This window comes from Ixodes scapularis, unplaced genomic scaffold (genome assembly GCF_016920785.2).
Source record: "Ixodes scapularis isolate PalLabHiFi unplaced genomic scaffold, ASM1692078v2 PGA_scaffold8__174_contigs__length_109621045, whole genome shotgun sequence".
In the NCBI taxonomy this organism is placed as follows: Eukaryota; Metazoa; Arthropoda; class Arachnida; order Ixodida; family Ixodidae; genus Ixodes; species Ixodes scapularis.
Genome location: NW_024609883.1, coordinates 99,985,402 through 100,005,290, shown reverse-complemented (window position 1 = coordinate 100,005,290; position 19,889 = coordinate 99,985,402). Strand labels below are relative to the sequence as shown.

Below are 19,889 nucleotides of genomic sequence, written 5' to 3'. Positions count from 1 at the left end.
TTGTCACTAGTAAAACCTACCCCAACCTTCGAAACTCCGCGTTTAATCCTCTCAAAAACTAAGATAACTCTTAAAATCCCTCCGCTTGATTTATAGAAAGGGATATTTATGCAAGTTGAACCGCAGTGTACTCGTATTCGTGACCGATGTGGCCATATCGCTTGAAAAGCAAATGAAAAGCTCGAGCGGCCATGGTAGTATTTAGTGAGAAACATTCACGATTTTCTTTCAATATTTTTGGTTGTCCAGCATCCCCCCCCCCCCCCCCCCCCCCCCCACCAGCATCGCTTCGTTTGTTGACATTTTTTGTGTGGAGGGGACGCCGAAACGTCGTTACGCACAGACACACAAGAAAAAGTGTATGCTTCTGCGACCACTGCTGCTTGGTTTATGCGCCGCAATGCCCAAGAAAGGACAATTCTACTATGCCGTCCGAAACGGCCGAAATAGAGGCGTCTTTCTCTCATGGTAAGGTCCCTGCTTTTTTTCTTCCGTCCCAACTCTTGAAATCGCTTTTCGAAGAGAGCAGTTTTCGAAATCCTAGAGTCTGTGACAGCCAACGACAAAAGAAGACGCTGGCCAGATTATACGAGACTCGATTATCGCCTCATTATCTCTTGCCTTCCGCTGTTTCATTCAACAATCGATCCTTTCCAAGCTCGAACCATCTGTCGCGGTTTTTCTTGTGGTAGCGACCGATGTTTTGTTCGTTTGAGCCCTCAGACACATTCGCCTCCTTCTCACCAGGCCAAATTTCACAGGTCGGGAGCGTTTGTGGTGTTAAAACGTCACTCGTCGATTGCTCGAACAACAAGTTCATTATTCACAGGCCTGAGTGCGAAAGCCAGGTTAAAGGATATCCGCGCCCGAGCTTCAAGAAGTTCAGCACCGAGGAAGAAGCATGGGCCTTCGTCAACAGCGACCCCCTCGGCGAAGTGACGCTGGGACACTGTGAGCCGACATTTCAATTGTTACATCATCTTATCTTGCCGTATAGACTGCTAACTTGCTTCTGTTAATTCACCCTTTGATCAGCGGTATGTGGGGCAAGCAGCCACATTGTCGGGAGGGTCGACTGCAGAAAGCGAAAACACGGTAAGTCGAACAGAGCTGAGAGAGGAGGCAGATGATGCGATTCGGGGAAAGTGGTGACTAGGGTCTGAGCGTAAATTCTCCCTTTGTTCCCTAGACTTCGACCAGCCGCAAGACCTGGGGAGTGGGAAATCTCGCAAGCTGAGCATTGCTGCCGATGTCAATGGTATGTCAAACTCGACCCACGACAGTGATTGTGTTGACATTGCGGCTTGCAGTGCCATGGCGTTCAAAAGACAAATCCCACCATTCTCACTCTATCAGTGACTACGTCGTTGATTCACGCAGATATTATCTCCCAAAAACTTGTCTTATCACGCTTCTTTCTTTATTCCTTAATGCAACAGGCCTTTCGAGCTCTCAAAGTTCTGATAACTCGTTCACGTAACACATCGACACACTTGCAGAATGCACATAAACAGGGTGTACCTAACAATTGGCGGCATGTTATGTCCACGTGACAGAAGTTTTCCTTCGCGAGTGTCGTTAGCAGTGTATGTATCAGGTGAGCAGCGGCAAAAGATCCACAACAAATCTGTTGGCAAAAAGCAACAAGAGCAGAGGTGTGAAATGCAGAGGGACGAAAACAGACATGCGTAAGAAGCTTTCAGCTTACAACAACACTTATCTTCGAGTTATGTCTTTAGAAGAAAAAAAACGTTGCAGCTTGAAAGCTCTCGCACGCGGTGCGCGTTTCTCTTTTATTGTCTTTTACACCTCTGTTCTTTTAGTGACTGCAGTTCACGTGCGCTGTTCCTTATCTTTCCAGTTCGAGCAACCTAATTTGTCACGTTTTTCTGTTCTATTTGCATGCACTGTTTCACTACGCAGACCCAGACGACATGCTGCACGTGTACACAGACGGCGCGTGTTCCAACAACGGTGGCCACACCGGCTCCCCGAGAGCCGCCATCGGTGTTTACTGGGGGCCCAACCATCCCATGTAAGGACATCCCTCTCTTCGTGAAGCTTAACGTCTTTCATTGGCAAGAAAATCCAACTGACGCGCCCCTAGCAGCCGACTAGCAGACTTAAATCCGAAGGGACAACGATAACGAATGATCTGTCTGTGTTTCCGACACGGCCCTCGGCTGACGTAGCCGAATGCTGCGTCCGCGTTTGGCCGCGACTCGTCTTGGATCGGCGGAGCACCGATTGAACAGAAGTCCCAGCTGAACGCTAGATGCTGAAGTCAGTGTCTCGCGCTTGATTGAGGAGATGACGTGAAGAATCGAGTCCACAGGCCCTGTGAACACCGAGCTCTATGGAAAACAAGCTGGACGAAGCACCCCCTATAGTTTGTTAGTTCATTCTCCTTGTCACTATTTGGCCTGCCCCTACGGTCGGAGCTACAGGCTGTGAGGTCCAATCGCAAGTCGGCTAGAAGCCATGCAGCACGTTGTTCCGACGCGCATGACGGAGCGGCATAATGACACACGTTGGAGCAGTGTACACCCATGCGGGCAGTTGATAGCTGCACTTTGAATGCAACCTCTTCTGGTTTCAGGGTTTTTCGTACGAGACGCTACGAGACGCGCATGAACGAGTCGTTGAATAGATCAGAATACGGCTTTCAATGAGACGCAAGGCTCTAGGATTGTCGAGTGTCTGAGATTGGCACGCATGCTTTTGCAACACGTGCAGGAACATCAGTGAACGGCTGGCGGGGCGGCAGACCAACAACTGCGCAGAGATCCACGTGAGTCACAACTGGAACGTTTGAGCTTACTGATTGCCAGTTTGGTTACAAGATTTCGAGGTAATTTATACACGTAAGCTGTTTTGACGAGTCACTCGAGCTGTGCATAAAGCAACCTGGCGTCTCTCAAGAACAGCTGCATTCTGGTTGGTGCGAGATTAATGTGTGCCAACCAGTAAGATTTTTCCGACTTAATGCGTGGGATATCAGGTTTTACTTTCTTCCAATACACTCTTAATCTAGCATCTGGATGTTCGATAGAATCTCGTGGTTTGCACGTTACGCCACCTGGCCCGTAGAGCAAGTGACTTCGAATCAAGCGGCACGCAAGAAAAAACAATTCCGGCAGGTTAACCATTTCGTCGTTTACCCTGAGACTGTTTTTTTTTTTGAAGAGCAGAAGTAACAGAAAAAACAGACCTGTCTGTTTTTTCTGTTTCTTCTGCTCTTCAAAAAAAAACCCAGTCTCAGGGTAAACGACGAAATGGTTGACTTCCACCAGCTAGCCTGTACTTTGACTCTTTTCCAGCAGGTTGCTTGCCGCTTACTCGTTGAGAGTGGAAAGCCAGAAACAACGATCGGCGTTTACTTTATGTTGTACAACTGAGGTCAGCCAGTAGCATTCGAAGTTTCTAATGTGAGAGCCTAAACGAGCGAGCTGACAGCATCTAGGAATGGGAAGGATGTGGATTGCCTCGCTTTTCCATGCTAGTAACAGTTGTGTTTTCGCCTCTCTCAATGTCAATATGGCCCCGTAGGCAGCAGTACGGGCACTGCAACAGGTCAAGAGTCTTGGCGGACGGCATGTCACCATCTACACCGACAGCTCCTTCCTCATCAACAGTGAGTGGCACGACGGCAGGCTCGGTCCACGTCCTCGCAATTGTAGCAATTAGTTTTGTACGCATCGCCGATAGAAAAGAAGTACCGCATCTATAGTCCGCAGGCTATACATCTTTAAAAGTTGAAATCTTAGCAGTATCATTCATTATGACGAGATGCGACGGATTTTATGAGTGAAAGAGTATGTTAATAATGAATTATGTGTAATACAAGCTTGCTTGGGAGCTAAGAAAGCAGACATTCGAAGATTTTCGTGTCGTCTAAGCGCCAGTTGTGGACTATGCATGGCGTACGGACAATCTAAGCATCATCTTTTATTTTTGATCCCGAATTTTGCCCCTGCGGACTATAGCCCAGGAAATACGGTACCCATTGATTGTAATTACAACGGAAGCGCTCGAAAATTATTTAAAGACAACCGTTGTCTCGTGCTCCACCTCTTTCGAGTGACCGCTAACTGTTATACTCCTCATCAACCTCGTTGTGCTACGTTGTTGAGACTAGTGTGACGCGCGGCTTCGCCTTGCTTCTCGCTCGCACAAGCAGCTTGGACGGCGTCGGAGCACTCTGGAAACTATGCCGGCCTTGACAGCGCAGCACAGAAAAGTTGACGCCGAGTGTGGCAGTTATACAAAACTGCCGCCGACACGACATGCGTTCATGTCGCATGCTTGTTGGTAGGATGAATTTTCTTTCTTTCTTGTTAGAAACACAATATGTATGGCAATACACACAGGGTCAGAATTCATAACCAATGGCCAGTGATGGATCCTTTTTGTCAAATCGGAGCACGTGCTAGTAAGTATGACTACTACCAAATTTGATATTATATGTATACAGGATATTCTACAGGTAAACACATTATTTTAGTGCACAATCTCTTAGCAGTATGTTTTGTCTATTTCCATAATCAATGAACATACTACATCATATAACATCATAAGTCCCCTTTATAAAACAGATGTCTTTATCTTGTAAGTGATTGCTGATGCAAGTAAATATTAGAATAGAGCTACCATATTTTCTGGTGTACAAGTCACATTTTCTTTCCAAGTTTCTGCTGGTGTGCTTTTATGCAACTGTATGACCTATGTGCATTTTATCTATAAGTGTGGACTTTAACTGCGGAGGTGTGACTTATAGACGTAGACCGGAAAGCATGGTAATATAGCACACCATTAATAGTATTTCTTTTTACAAGCATTAAATATTCTTTATAAATTCAACCCATCACTCCACATGTTGCTAGGCTTCAGTTCATCAGCGTAGTGGACTGCCTGCTACTCCCAAAGTAAAACTCGGTTTGGTGTGCCCAGAGCACGCTGTCTTAGTCAACTCAAAGAAAATGCTGAATGTGCCGCATTCCAAACCTGCACGCATGGCTTTCCCTCGAGGCGTGACCAAGTGGATGGACGGCTGGATCAAGAGGGGCTGGAAGCTGTCGGACGGCCAGGCGGTCAAGAACAAAGAGGACTTCCTGGAACTTCTCAAGGCCGCAGAGGGCCTCAGGGTCAAGTGGGTGAGTGACCAATGACGGTGTTCTAACTCAGTGTTCTCGTTGTTGTTGGGGGATCGGTGGCCGAGTGGTCTAGCGCACACCAGCTCGGAGCACGTGGAGCGAAAGCTCGCGCTGCAGAACCCAGGGATCCTGGGCTCAATCCCCACCCCTGCCCGTTTCGATCTGGATGAGCATCGTACCGGCGTGCGGTCGTGTATCACTACTGCGTGGTGCACATTAAAGACCCCAGGCTAGCGGTTGTACTGCACTGGCTAAATTGCTCATCTACAGCTGGGAGACTCGTCGCCCCTGTGAGGCAGACCAAGTTCTAGGCTGTATAAACATACCACACAACCCAATTTTTTTTTGTTCTCGTTGTCTTCAATTAGCACCAGGTGGCTCTCAGAATTCAACACGTGCTAGGTGGCGCAAGTTACTGCCCGACCCGAAGGGCTCAACCGTATTCATCTGTCGATTCACAGCTACACAAACAATGAAGTGAGCGAGTGTTCTTGTTGCCAGCAGTCGGCGCCAGACTGCCCTCACAATTAAACACTTGCTAGGTGGCGCAAGCTACTGCCCGATCCAAAGGGTTCAGTCGTATTTATCTGTCGGTCCATAGCTATGCCCTACCTCACCGTAACTTGGCAAAAAGCGAAGGCTACGGTTCCAGTGGGCCAGTTAGCTTGTCGGAGGGGGACACGTGACTATATCTCAGTAGTTGCACACAGTGCTGTCAAAGCCACGGGCGGGAAAGAAAGGAAGGCCGCTTCTGCATGAATTTCCAGTGACGGGCTAGTCTTCTACGGGGAGAAAGGCCATGTCGAAACACTCAAAAGAGGGTTTGGGTAAGAGTGCGAGTTCCTCCTTTCCCTCTTCTCTATGTGCTTGGGTTACGCTCTCGTTCCTGTATTTTTCGTAACGGCAGTCATATGCTTCGCCTTTGTAGCTCCGATTGACGTTAAGGGGCTGTAGAATTTGCTCTTTGTCGAGTTACGGTGAAATGAAGTATGGGTAGTGCTCGAGCCACTATGTCTGCCGGGGTGCCAAGATTCGCGTCTACAGTGTGATGGCCATGTATAGTCGAACTCCGAAGCCAGCACTCACCTAGCGTACGCCGCATTGTTTCTGTGCATTCTGCATTTTTGTTTTTTTTGCAATATGGTGCACACTTGCACGTACCGCAGTGCTCGAAGCATGTTTTTGAACCGGGTATATGCAGCGTGGAGGACTGCAGCATGTATGCAACGATGCGGACTTGCACTTGATGACATCGCAGTTGAGCACGTCTTCTCCTTCGATGAACACCGCTTGCTTTCACCGATGTCGTCCATGATTGTCGCAAGGGGCAGGGTAACTGAAAATTGATGTGCGTGTTTTGCAAATAATTCACAAAAACACAGACACCGCAATGGCGTTGTCGTCTTCTATGGCAGCGAATGCACTAATGAATGCGGTTGAAGGTTTTGTTTGGCCGCATAGCGTTAGTTGCCGAGGTGGCCGCTGGGGAGCATCATCACTTCTCAATCTCCTCTCCAATAAGGTCAGAATGAATGTGGAACAACCGTTTTGGAGCCTATTTTGTGTTTCCACCTATTCATAAAAAAATATTGGACGTACATTAACGTTTTCCCCCCTATATTTTGACAAGTCATGTACACAAATGTTGGATTCAAGGGCCGATGCAATTTAGACGCCATCTGCACTGCCGTCTGCAATAATGGATGGCTGCACTGTCGTCTGCATTTATGCGTTAATGCATGATCCAGATCTGCTTTAGCTGGGAAGACGCTTTCCTTGAGGGCAAGGACGACTGGGAAATCTGGGAGCTCGAGAAGAGTATTCTGGGGAACACCGAGGAACCTAGGTGTTTTCCTAGGTTCCTGAACCAAGGCATATGTGTCGAACAAAGAATGCACCCTTGGTTCCTTGTTTCAGGTCCACGTGCGAGGTCACAGTGGCATTCTGGGAAACGAGGAGGCAGACCGTCTGGCCGTGGCAGCCCTGAGCCTCCCTCTACCTCCAGGCTAACGCGACTCTTCAGCAAGAAGAAGATGCCGCAGAAGGAAAGAGAAAAAGAAAAGAAGAACCTCTTTCCATTGTCCATTGTCGTCGTCGTCCTCCGATTCTAGCTCCGGACACTTTTGTAACAATAAATTACGGTCGATTTTCATGTAAGCCGGCTCCAGTGTGATGCTTCTAATCTTACCATTCCACGAGGCTGAACAGTCTTCAGCATCTGGAAACAGCATTCAGCACTGAAAGTGTTTCACGCCAGTATTCAGCTATGTGTAGATCTGCCGCTGCAATTTCTATACTCCGCGACAACTTTTCTTGGCAATGCAGTGGAAGGTACAGGCCCGCGTCCCCTCTCCCATTTTGAGCATAGGCAGGCTCTCCTCCTCCCCCATTTCTGGGGAGAGGAGGAGAGCACGCGCACTCTCAAAATGGGAGAGGGGACGCGGGCCTGTACCTTCCACTGCATTGCCAAGAAAAGTTGTCGCGGAGTATAGAGCGCTCGGTAGATGCATTTGATGATTATGCCCACATAGACAATAGGAGGATTTCTGGCTTTTTAGTGGATATAGTTGAAATTGGAATGGTGATTGCCACAGCAAAAACAGACCACTCTTGGAAAAGACTTTTGAGGAGTTTCGTTGTTGTTAAACCTCCGGAAAAAAAAAGAAATTAACACTGACCGGGACACGCGTGTCAAAAAAAAAATTAATTTTACGCAAAAAAAAAAAAAGAAGAAAAGAAGAAAAAAAAAAAGAAAAGAGCAATATTGACGGCGCGAGACGCACTTTTGTCGGTAGTCACCTCCTTCCCACTTTTTTCTCGCGGCATTTAGAGTGCGCGAAGGAGAGGTGGAAAGAGTGAACGACCATTCCGTAACGTCATGGACTTTGTGCGTAGAATTTCAAATAAATCTCTCGCCGTCAATATTCCTCTAAAAAAAAAAAAAAACATTTTTCGCGTAAAATTAATTTTTCAACCCGCGTATCCCAATCAGATTGTTTGCGCGTTTCCCAGCAGTTTTCTTTTTATTTATTATTATTTATTTATTATTATTTTTTTTTTTTTATTTTTTATTTTTTTTTAAGATGTTTCGCAAATGTATTCAGTCGGTTGTGAGAATGCATATGTGGGAAATTTGGAGTCCTTGAAAAACTTTCTTTAAAAACCCTTTCAAAATCTGTTGGAAATGGATGGATGTGAAGGAAGCTAATTGTCCTTTGTGAAAAGAACCGAAATTAAATAAAATGTAGCCTCCAACTGTGAATTCTGATTTCAGTGTTTATCATGCACAGGATTAAATAACAGAATTCTTTGTATTTCACAAAGACTGAGACGCCAATCAATCAAACATTTCATGATATGTGCAACATTCCTCACAACCTCAAGAATTTAAGCGTAAAACATGAGGTTTGTGTGCTTACACGGGGAATAAACATTATCGCATCCCTGCCACCCACTAAACAAGTGAAACAAGACACACTAAGGTCTATCATTTAGTTTCGGTTTCGAACACCTAGGAAACGAACGACTCCTTATTATGTTTAAGCGAATTCATTGATTTAATACAGCGCTAGCCAAAATTATTATCAGATATTAGTATGATCAGTTTTGTTCCTACTAGATGATCAAGGAAAGAAGAGCGTCAAGAGTGCCGTGTTGACCTGGTCCTAGGCTAGGTCTTTGTGCTTTGAGTGCACTCTCGCGTCCCACGATCACGAACTCTGACCACTCTGACGCTGTCCTCGCGCGCTCTTCGAAGTAGCCGGTTTTTGGTAAGCCTGCGGTCGGTCTCTTGGCAATAATTACAGAAAATTAAACGTCCCGGCAGATGTGTGGTAATCTCTCCTTCCTGCCGCACGAATCTAATGCACATGTCCGCGTTGACACAGCCGTTTCCTCCGCGTTCTGGAACGACGACGCCTCAGCGTCTCTGGCACTACAGTCCAAAAGAAAACAAATGCATTCGTTTCGGGAAAACCTATTTTAAGCTTAGTTCCGTGAAAAAGCTTGCGTATATAAGATATTTACCCACATCTCCAACATCAAATTCTCTATTTCTCCATTTGCTAAACGTCGCGCGACGTGAAGAAATGGTTTCGAATGGTCGCGCCCACGCCTATTCATTGTGTGGTTCTTCTTAGTCACCAGTATCAAGATCAAGGATCAAGATGGCTCGTAGGGGTGCTGAAGGCGAATACCACGTGTATACGGACGGAGCATGCTCCAACAACGGAGGTTACAACGGGACCCCCCGTGCCGGCATCGGCGTCTACTGGGGCCCTAACCATCCGATGTGAGCAAACCGCGTTCTGAATACAATGCTTTGGTTATTCTGAATGCATGCAGTCGCTTCACAACTTGATAAGCTAGTGCTGTTTCGTTTCATGCTACAATTTTTTTTTTTTTTTTTTTTTTTGCATTTTAGGCATGCAATTAATTTTTGTGCATCAAAGTTTACAACCTAAAGTATGTCGTGTATACATACCCATATACTGCATAACTTCGACTGCAATCTTTCAGACGTGGGAGCTTCCATCGTTTTTTGACCTATCTGTCTCCACACTTTGTGTACATCTCTCGTAGAGGGGTTCATTAATCTTGGAGCAGTTAAGCACCACTGATGTTGTATCTGACACTGCAGGAATGTGAGTGAACCGCTGCCTGGGCGTCAAACCAACAACCGTGCCGAGATCCAAGTATGTTTTCAACATTCAGAACTTCTTTTTTTTTTCACAATACCTGTGCTGTAGTAATATGCTTACTATTCTTTGTGGTGAGATGGCAGGGATTGCCCCGAATCGTCAAATGATTGGTAACTGGCACATTGTGATCAGCCACGAAGCATAGCTGATCACAATGTTTGCTTGTTGCCGCTCCGAAAACAATGTACATTTGTCTCCCGTCGCTTCAATGCTTGCCGACTGCATTTGGATTGTTTCGGTTTGATTTTTATTGAAGCCACCCTGCAGGAAATTGTCTGGTGCTTGTGGACCTTTGTTGTTTCTTTTGGTGTCGTCCTGTTTTGATGCTGCACTGCTACTGTTGTTGAACACCTTTTTTAAACGTCTTATTTGCATTCAAAGGCTGCCACTCGGGCCTTGTATCAAGTGAGAGAACAGGGCGGGCGAAACGTGACTGTTCACACGGACAGCGACTTCCTTGTAAAGGGTAAGCCTTGTGTATTCCAATCTTAAGTGCGCGCTTGAACACGTTTTTTGCGGTTACTTTAGCATGGCTTCCCAATTACACAATTTGCTGGATCATCCACAGAATGATGTTTCGCAGAAAATGGTCTGTAGCCTGTTTAGGGATCATCCCGTTTGACCTTGAATTTTGAGGATACCCCATGCTTTTGATTGTCTTGGTTATTTGAGCCCACAAGCACTTGTGGAGTTAAAGTCTAACCCACCACAGTTGTATTAACCGATACTTGTGTAGGTGACCTTGTTTCATCAAACTAGAAATTCTTTTTATAAGCATGGTTAGTACAATATTCTGGGTTAATCAAAGATGCTATAAATGGGATTATGGCCCTATCCACCCTCGGAGCGTGTGAATGTGAAAAAATAGGCTTTTCCTAAAATTACCTGCGCACCAAGGAGAATTCTGCGAATGTAGGCACACTTGCCCCAGTTGATAAATTAAAAAACCTCTGACACAAAAAAAAAAAAATATTGTGCTAGGCGTTGAAATTGCATGTCAGGACATTACAAAAAAATTGTTTCACTAAAGAGTTGTGTAGTTTTTTTTTATAAAAATAGAAATAGGAGGCCGAATTCAAAGTTCCCGCCAGTGCACTGTGACGTAACAGTGTACCGCAAGGTGTCGGCGCGGTCAGAAGGGAGGCATCGACCTACGCCACTAAAAGTGGGTTCGCAGGAAGTCGCGTGAGTTTCACTCCTCGTGCTCTCCATGACCGTGCCTAAGACTTTTTTTTTTCTGCTCTTTGTACGAGCGATTGCAGAAAACAAAGTTTCAGTTCCACTAGCTTTTTATCGCTCCACCGTTGATTAATGTGCGTGCTGCAAAAGTTGAGGACGAAGAATCAGTAAGGTCAATGATGAAAGCGTTGCGAGCACAAGCCAGTGTACGAGTGCATGCGATTAATTTTATGATACAGAGCTATACTGGGTGCAAAAAAAGCTATCAAGTCTTCAAAAAAAAATTTTTAGAACGCTCGCAGAAATTAGGATTGCTTGTGTACGACACGCCCAATTGCATTGCTGAAGGTTCAGACATCGAGGTCGTCGAATCATCGTATACTCTCCAGGCTGAAGATGCCTGCCGTCCCTCGGAAAGCATGCAGTGTGATCTCTTCTTCAGTTGCTGAAATACCGGGACAGTCCCTCACACAGCACCTTCTAGGCATTGTAGTTGATCACGTCAATTCACCGACTCCTCTTCTTCTACCTTTACAGCAACATTAAGCGATGAAAAGCAGATAAAGGAAACATTGTCTGCTTGGATCGCTCGTGGAGGTGCAGAGAACAACAAAAATATTTAAAAAATATTACATGCGCTCGCGGTAAGCTCGAGGAGGGATACAACTCACGTGACTTCCGCCGATGCCTCCCTTCTGACCGCCCCGACACCTTGCGGTACACTGTTACATCACAGTGCACTGGCGGGAACTTTGAATTGGGCCTCGTATTTCTATTTTTATAAAAAAAACTACGCACCTCTATAGTGAAACAATTTTTTTTTGCGTGTCGGAGGCCTTTTAAGGCATTAATGGCCGATTCACACGACGGACTGATCACCTGACGACAGGCCACGGTTTGTCCATCTCAAGCTCGTGCCCACGAGGGAGACGACGAGCAGACGCCAGCGAGGACGGACCGAATCTGTTTGCCACCCCACAGTGCCGCAAAACTCCAACATCGCATCATTGTCCAAGAGAGAAATCAACGTGTGCTACCGCGATAAATCTGACACAACTGTTACGTACAGGTCAAGACAGAACAGGCTTTGCACAAAGTGCCACTAGCTTTACTAACCCAAGGCATGACAGTGGCACAGGTATGGCCCTGCTCAAGACGGCTTCGGCATTAAAACGACAAAGTCCTGGAATCGTGGAGGAAAGCTTGGAGTTGTCTTCATGCGCTCATGCACAACACTGAAGTACACCACAGCTACAAGAAAGGTCTTGCTTGGTGAAAGGATGATACAGACCCGGAGGAGTACCGGAACTTGCGTTGTGTCAGCCGGGCAAAGTTTCTTTCACATGTGCAACCAAGAATCGCACGACAAAATGAACCAGCGAATGCACAAAACACTATGATGCACCATTTTTGCAGTGATGCGATTGCTGCGCCGAACTGCGCCAAGGGGCTAACCCTGCTACATTATGCTACATTTTGCCAAAATATGGGTATTCTGTGCCAAGCCTGTGCCGAAGGACCAATTTCGGTCGCTTTTCAAAACCGAAACTAAACTGAGAACCGTAATTGAGCATGCGTGAGCTAGGTGGCGTAAGCAACCGCCCAACACAAAGTACCCTGCATCAATCGTCCATCCGGTCTTGCATGGTTTTTCTTACAGTCTCGCGTTTCACGCTCTTGTCATCTCGGGAATCTCGTCTCTCATCTTTAAATTTTCTTCAGCGATAGACGCGGGCATGTGCGGGCGTTTTGACGCTAGTGTGCAGGGTGCCAGCCATGCCATAATGCTGTGGAACAAAACCACGTTTTTGCGCGGCACGAGTTACTTTGTGAGAGGGACTGCCGCGAAAGAAAGTTGGTGAAGAGAAGCGAGCTAAAGCAAAGAAGGCAATGTCTGCACACAGAACCTGCACAGCGCATTTGTTTGTCTTGAGTTCAGTCGTTGCACAAAGCGCTCCAAGAAAGTTTTAACCATGGCCCGCGATGTCTTCCATCAATGTGCTCAAGTTCTTTTTTTTTTCGTGTGTGTGTTTAACTTGTATCTTGTTTGGCAGCCTGGCAAGCATGCGCCGCTGGCCTGTTTTTTTGTCGTATGCCAGACAGTTACATTTTGTATACAATTTTGGGAATCGTTTGGCGACAGAGCGGAGTGGCATGGTTTCGGTTTTGATATAGCTCGGCAATGCCTAAAGCACTGTACGATTGTAGGATGCCTCAGCAGTAAAAACACAGGCAGCGAGTTCCGTCACAACATGTCATATCAGAACACAACACAACACAAAGTGCCCTTTGTTTGTACATCACTTAAAACAAATTTTTATTGTTCTAAGAATATCTGCTCCAAAAGCCACTTTTGCTGCTCCGAGACGCTGTCTTGACTGCTCCAAAAGCCACTTTTGCTGCTCCAAAACACTGTTTTGGTTGCTCCAAAAGATGCATTTGCTTCTCCAAAACACTGTTTTGGCTATACGCTTTTCAAGTCAATCTCCTGCCGAAAATCCGCGAGTGAAAAGGCGCTCGACTTTATCAGTCCACGGACGAGGCACAGATCGCAGGAATCGGTGACGTGACGGCCACATGGTGCACGGACTGTGGATGAAAATGGTGATTCGGTCAGTCAGCGAATCGGCTATAAAGAAAGTATGTCCCGTAGATCCATTTGTATTAGATTTTTTCTTTAAAAAGAAGACCATAGCAGATGCCAGCGCTTGTAACTACACTTGCAGTGTTCTCCCTGGTGCTTGGGTCTACTGGCATATTCAGATCTCTTTATTACAGTGACTCCTGTTTGTCGCATTGAGGTCTATCTGTAACTTGTCACTTTCTTTAAGGCACAACCCAGTGGATGGGAAACTGGGAAAAAAATGGTTGGAAGACTTCCACGGGTGAGACTGTCAAGAACAAGGCGGACTTTCAAGACCTCCAGAGAGCTTCGGAAGGCCTCAATGTAACATGGGTGCGTCAGTGCCTCCATCGCTGTTGGGTTGCTGGACGGATTTTCAACTGTTGCAGCCTTCAGACCTTCTAGTTGCTGTAGTAATTCTGACAGTGTGCTGATTGGCTGCACAAGAGAATACACAAATAACTATTGTGGTGCAGAGCACCGCAGAAGTTGGATTAAATTGTCATACATTTGCAGACAACAAGAGTTTAAAGGGGCACTGACATATCAAAATCATATTTTTTCTATTACGCGAAATGATTGAAAACGATGCCTGGACATTACCCTCAAAATTCGAAACATGGGAATTCAGTATTTGTGAAGTAAAAAAACAATTTCCAGATGCCGAATTTGAAGTTCCCGCGACGTCAAATAGTCACTCAGTGGAGTGACGTCAAATATTGAGGGGTCCTGTGAGTCGAATTTCTTTAGTGCCTCCGCTCCGAGACGTGTCTCCGCAACCCGAAGTGAGGAGTGGGAGAGAACGGTGCCGGCGTATTGGGAAACCGGTTTCCTTCGTGCGTGCCGTGCTGCCTATCGCTTCGAGCAGACGACGCTGCCCCGGCAGTGTCGCAACCGAAACTATGATACACAGACACCAAACCCAGTTGTTTTGACAATTTCCTTTTCGAAGTCTGAGGGGTCGTCTGGCACCTAGAAACGACCACTTCGTCCGATTCCCCGACTCGCTGATCACCCTCTGCTACATCCGTCGGGCACCGCCATGTTTTTTTGAGGGAGGATAAAAATCCAGGAGGTGACATCACAACGGACTTCGATTTTTGGCATTTCAGAAAGAAAGGCCGTAGTGCATTCGCAATTGCGTTAAAAACATGTTTTACGATTGCTGTTTTAAATGTTATAAAATGTCGCCTACAAGGCTTCTAAATTTCATGATTTTTGATGTCAGAAATCAAAAGAAGCGAGGAGGTGAGGAGCGGGAGAGAAGAATGCCAAAAATAAAAAGACGCATGAGTGCATGGAAAATTTTATTTTCGCGATGCGGTATTTTTTTGCACGTCTATGACTACAACTTGCATTGTTTTAGACAGGAAAAAGAAATATGACCTTTGGGGTGTCAGTGCCCCTTTAAAAGACACATGCAAAGGGAAAAAACTTTTTTTTAAACAGGCTAGATGGAAAAAGAATATTATAAAACAAATTTACAACAAAGAAAAAAAAAAGTTAGAGCTATATTTACGGCGCAAAACTAATTTGTAGTTGGCACCCGTGGGAGCCGCCACTGGTCACGTGGTAGGCCCACGCGCCGCCGCCGCAAACTGAGCGTTGTGCGACGCCACTTCAACGCGTTTCTCCACGCCGTCGCCGCCACACAAGTTTGACTGCTTCGGGGCGCCGCCGCCGTCATCTGACCGGCGCACAGGTCTATCACGTATGCTTGCACTTTTTCAGGAGTTTCCTTTGGGCTCTAAAAGTTACTTATTATTCTTAGTATTTTCTTATACTTCAAACTAAGATTAATAAGTTACTTTTAGAGGCCATAAGAAGCTTCCGAAAGAGCGCAAGCACCACGTGACAAATAAGGGCCACTTTTCCACGGCGCCCGCGGGCGCCAACTACAAATTTGTATAGCGCCGTAGATATAGCTCAAGATAGGGGTATTCGGTAGACGACACCCGTTGTGCAAGTCACAAACGGTGTTTTGTGCTTCTTTGTGCACTTAGCCGTTATCCTGTCTTTACTCGTTCTTCGTCCCTGTTTTTCTGAGGCTGTTTTTCATCATGTATAGCTCTAAAAAAAATTTTTCTTTGTTGTAAAATCGGTTTCTGACATCCTTTTTTCATTTAAGCTGTTTTAAAAAAAAATGTTTTTTTCCTTTGCATGTGTTCTTTAAAGAGACAAACGGAAGAGTGTGCACCACAAGCGAAACCGTGAGGCAACTCGGGGGGTGCGGTTTGGTTAGAAATGCAAGTTTAGATCTCGGACTTTGGCTTCCATCTCAAATTAAGACACTGCACAATTATTTAACGTAGCTTGAGCCCAGTTAAAGCTGTCGCGCTCATGCAGCACCTTAAATTTACAATGAAAAGTATGGCATGTGTTGCCAAATAATGTAAACTGCTGTAGGTCGACTGAGAAAGAACAGATAAACTCAACAAATTGGAGTGCGCCGGTAAGTTACCGGGACAAAAGGAAAGCAACATGTAGACTGAAGACTGGACAAAACGCTTTTCTTTTATCTTTGAAAGCATGTTAGCATGCTGTGCTTGAATGTTCAAACTTTTGCTTGGTAGCTGATGTTTGGAGTTGCTTGAATTGAGAACTGTTTCATTGCCTGATGGCTCTATAGATGTGCAGTCGGCAGCAAAAGTTTGCGGGGCACAGGAGCACTAGCCGAAATGACTAGCTGCGCCTTCCAATGGCGCGTGGACACTCCCAACATTCATGCTTCTTGAATGCGCTTCCTTTCGAACTCACAGTTGTCTTTTTTACTCGTGCTTCCGTCCGACGTGGCGAGGTAACTGGGATCTGCGCAAGGTGCCGCTTTGTCGGCCATCCTGCCGCGCGTCTGCCTCGGCCACTGTGATGGGTGACGGAACTTGCATGCTTCAGGTAATATCTCTCGGCACCTTGTGGCAGTCCCTGCTATCGTGCACATTTTTGGACAAAAGTGAGTGGAAAAAAAAGACTGCGAACACAAAAGGAAGAGCATGTGCAAAGAGGGTCTTGAGAGTGGCAACACACCATCAGAAGGTGCAGCCAGTCATTTCAGCTCATGCTCCCGTTCCCCGCAAAGTTTTGCTGATCTGTACTCACTTTTAATGCAGAGTATGTTTTGTCAGCCGATTTTTATGGAGTTCTGTAAAGCTCGTTTGTAACGACACCAAAAAGTGTTGTGCTCATAGGGAACCACATAAAAGGTTTCCCTGCAGGATTTGAACTCGCCACCGTGAAATTGTGAGCAAAGTGCTTTGCCGACCGAGCTATCCAGGCTCGGTGGTTCGGATTATGCAAAGAGCTAGCTCATTCGCGTAGCACGTGAATGAACTTGCGCACTTCACTGCCTTTTCAGTATTGTAGAACCATCTCCATCTTGCATCGCGTGTCGGAGATAAAAATGAATCTTCGCTAGGGTGTACCGTTTCTTCCCTAGAAGGCCTATTGCACATTGTGTGCTTACCAGTCTTTATCAGCATGGTCCAGCTCGTTTCCCCAAGCTGCCTATAAGCACGAGTTGCAGACTGCATTTCCCAGAACTCGGATTTACGCGGAAGTCTGCATCCGTACGACGCAGGAAAATAATGAGTTCGAGGCTTCATTCACTATACCTTGTTGCAACTTCATTTGCTGTACACATTCGAAAGCAGCCGTGCTTTGAAAGCCAATCTGGACATCATGGGTGGGAAAAGCTTTGCAGGGCACTAGTGTGGTTGGTGGCAAATCTAGACGTGTATTACACAGTTGCAGGTTAAGAAAGGCAGGACAAGCTGTGCCCACAAGGCCCTCCACTCTGAAGTGGCCAGTGGACTCTCCTCTGCGGTGGTCGCTCTGTTACAGTGGAAAGAGTGGAGGGCTTTGTGCATGGAACTTGCCCAGCTTTTCTTAACTTGCAACCAAGTATAGTGAGACTGTTTGGAGCGCAAGTTTGTCTGCTTCCTTGGGGTTGTGGTGACGTCGAAACGTCGAGCTCTGATTGGCTTTGATCTAAGGACAGTAGGAAGACGTCATTGTGGGTAGATCTACTCACTGTCCTTCAATCTGAGCTTGGCGTTTCGACGTCGCCACAATCCGTGCGGCCTTGCGCTCCGCTTTAGGCAGTCTACACACACCTGTATCAAGACGATGGCACCCACAAGCTGCAAATGGCATGCATTCATGCACAAGTTGCAAGATGTACAAGGCCAATATGATGTGGTGTTCCCAACTGATGGGCAGGGCATTTTTACGTTTCAGGACCGGGTGCCAGCTCACAGTGGCGTTCCTGGCAATGAGGCGGCTGACCGTCTGGCCAACGCGGCCATAGGCCGTCGCTAAGCAGCGCCACAAGTTGACCATCGCGGTTTGCTTCCAGAAAGTTCCTACCACGTTTTGTATTTCCAATAAAGCTCCAGTTTGCATTCACCCTTGCAGTCTCATACAGTCCCTGCTGTACTTGACCTTTCAGTGCTGTGCAAGACCTACAGTGCAGCAGCAATATTGGCACTATAGCCCTTCCCTAAAGAGGGCTTCTGGCCAATGCCATTTTCAGTTTTTGTGTGCACGACGGACAAATTGCGAAGTGACAAACTCGCACGGTTGTGCTGTGGATCTGTGAACGTTGAAATTGTGTATAGTCGGCAATAGGTTAAGATTGCAGAAGTTCCTCCTGCAAAGCCCTTCATTCTTTCCACTTTAGCAGAGCGAATGCTGGAGTGGAGCTGACGGGGTTTTTTGCTTTTAACCTACGAGAGACTATAGATATGCTCCTAAATGACAGCGATAGTAAATTGCATAAGGCACAATACTGCACTTTGTGAGATATTTTTGTGGAAGATCTCAATCAAGCTGCATACCAATAATCAGTTGCTTTCCTTTCCATGGAAAAACTGCAAAGGAGCCTTGTTTAGCGTGACCTTGAACCAACGGATGGCATTGGGGTAGGCATTAGTGGTGCAAAACTATCGATAGTACTATCGATAGTCGCCAGAAATCTGACTATCGATAGTGAAAAAAACTATCGATAGTCGACTGTCTAAAAACTATCGATAGTACTATCGATAGTCCACTATCGAAAAACTATCGATAGTCGACTATCGAAAAACTATCGATAGTACTGATAGTCGACTATCGAAAAACTATCGATAGTCGACTATCAGAAAACTATCGTTAATCCACTATCTGAAAACTATCGATAGTCGACTATCGTAAACCTATCAATAGTACTGTATACAGTTTGCTATGGATAGTTTTGCGACACTAGTAGTTTGCGTCGCTCCCTCTTGTCTATTTATCGCTTTAATTTTTTTTTCAAACGGGGCACCAACTAGCCCAGGCACTTACCATCCCAACTTTGGTTCAGCTTTCAGTGATGACGAAGATGGGGGTTTGGGCAAAAAAAGAAGAAGGCGGAGGCGAGCGGTAGGGTGAGGGCAAGACGGGCCGGGGAGGAGGAAGCAGACGAACCGCTGGAGAAGAGAGGGGGAAACCTCCTTCTCTCTTTAGCGTTCCGTCTGCTTCCTCCTCCCCGGCCCATCTTACCCTCGACTTATCTTCTTGAGTTGTAACGGACTATAGTGGTGCAAGACTATCGATAGCACTAGCGATAGTATCGTTAGTCGCCAGTATAGTAAAAACCATCGATAGTCGACTATCGAAAAACTATCGATAGTCGACTATCGAAAAACTATCGATAGTACTATCGATAGTCGACTATCAAAAAACTATCGATAGTCGACTATCGAAAAACTATCGATAGTCGACTATCGAAAAACTATCGATAGTCGACTATCGATAGTTCTGGAAAAATTATCGATAGTCAATTTATCGATAGTTTTGCATCACTAGTAGGCATCCAAACCTTGCACAGCATCGCATTTGTCGTTTTACCAACTAAAATTAATCTGTGGATCGTGTCTTTTTCTTTAATCTTAGGTTTTTACAGCGAATACTGGGATTGTCAGAGTGTCAAAATGGTTGTGCCCACGCCACCTTGCAGGCTCTGTCAAATTCTCTATACATGAAGCTCCCCACTGCTGTATTAATAGCTGGTTAAGGCTGCTTCATAATTTTGCGCCAGCTGCATCCACAACTTCACGCACCAAGACAACTGCGGCTCGCGATTCTTTCCCAAAGTTACTTGCATTGCTTGTCGCACTGCGTGTGGTAAACAGTTTTCCTGGCGACTATATTCTTGGTGTCGTTTCGGTCATTCTGAACGTAACCAACGAAACTTTCCGAACCAGGCCTGCTAATGTA

The 19,889-nt window shown here is 46.1% G+C and overlaps 1 protein-coding gene across 1 annotated transcript; it reads left to right on the top strand.

The window, feature by feature from the left end:
• Window positions 1-29: 29 nt before the first annotated feature.
• On the top strand, window positions 30-18,056 carry LOC115310395 (ribonuclease H1). The gene is made up of 15 exons (XM_042287076.1): window positions 30-468; window positions 830-951; window positions 1,036-1,095; window positions 1,190-1,258; window positions 1,924-2,035; window positions 2,737-2,791; window positions 3,550-3,634; window positions 5,029-5,153; window positions 7,071-7,158; window positions 8,844-8,923; window positions 9,293-9,444; window positions 9,793-9,847; window positions 10,235-10,319; window positions 13,864-13,988; window positions 17,889-18,056. Exons 1-15 carry the CDS (start codon window positions 362-364, stop codon window positions 17,967-17,969), a joined length of 1,401 nt encoding a protein of 466 aa, XP_042143010.1. The 5' UTR covers window positions 30-361; the 3' UTR covers window positions 17,970-18,056.
• Window positions 18,057-19,889: the final 1,833 nt, after the last annotated feature.

Excerpts from the sequence above, each read along its gene's own strand:
- LOC115310395 (XM_042287076.1), top strand. The coding sequence starts at position 362 with ATGCTTCTGCGACCACTGCTGCTTGGTTTATGCGCCGCAATGCCCAAG. Across the intron at positions 2,792-3,549 it reads ACAACTGCGCAGAGATCCAC|GCAGCAGTACGGGCACTGCA; the intron begins GTGAGTCACAAC and ends ATGGCCCCGTAG. Across the intron at positions 5,154-7,070 it reads AGGGCCTCAGGGTCAAGTGG|GTCCACGTGCGAGGTCACAG; the intron begins GTGAGTGACCAA and ends TCCTTGTTTCAG.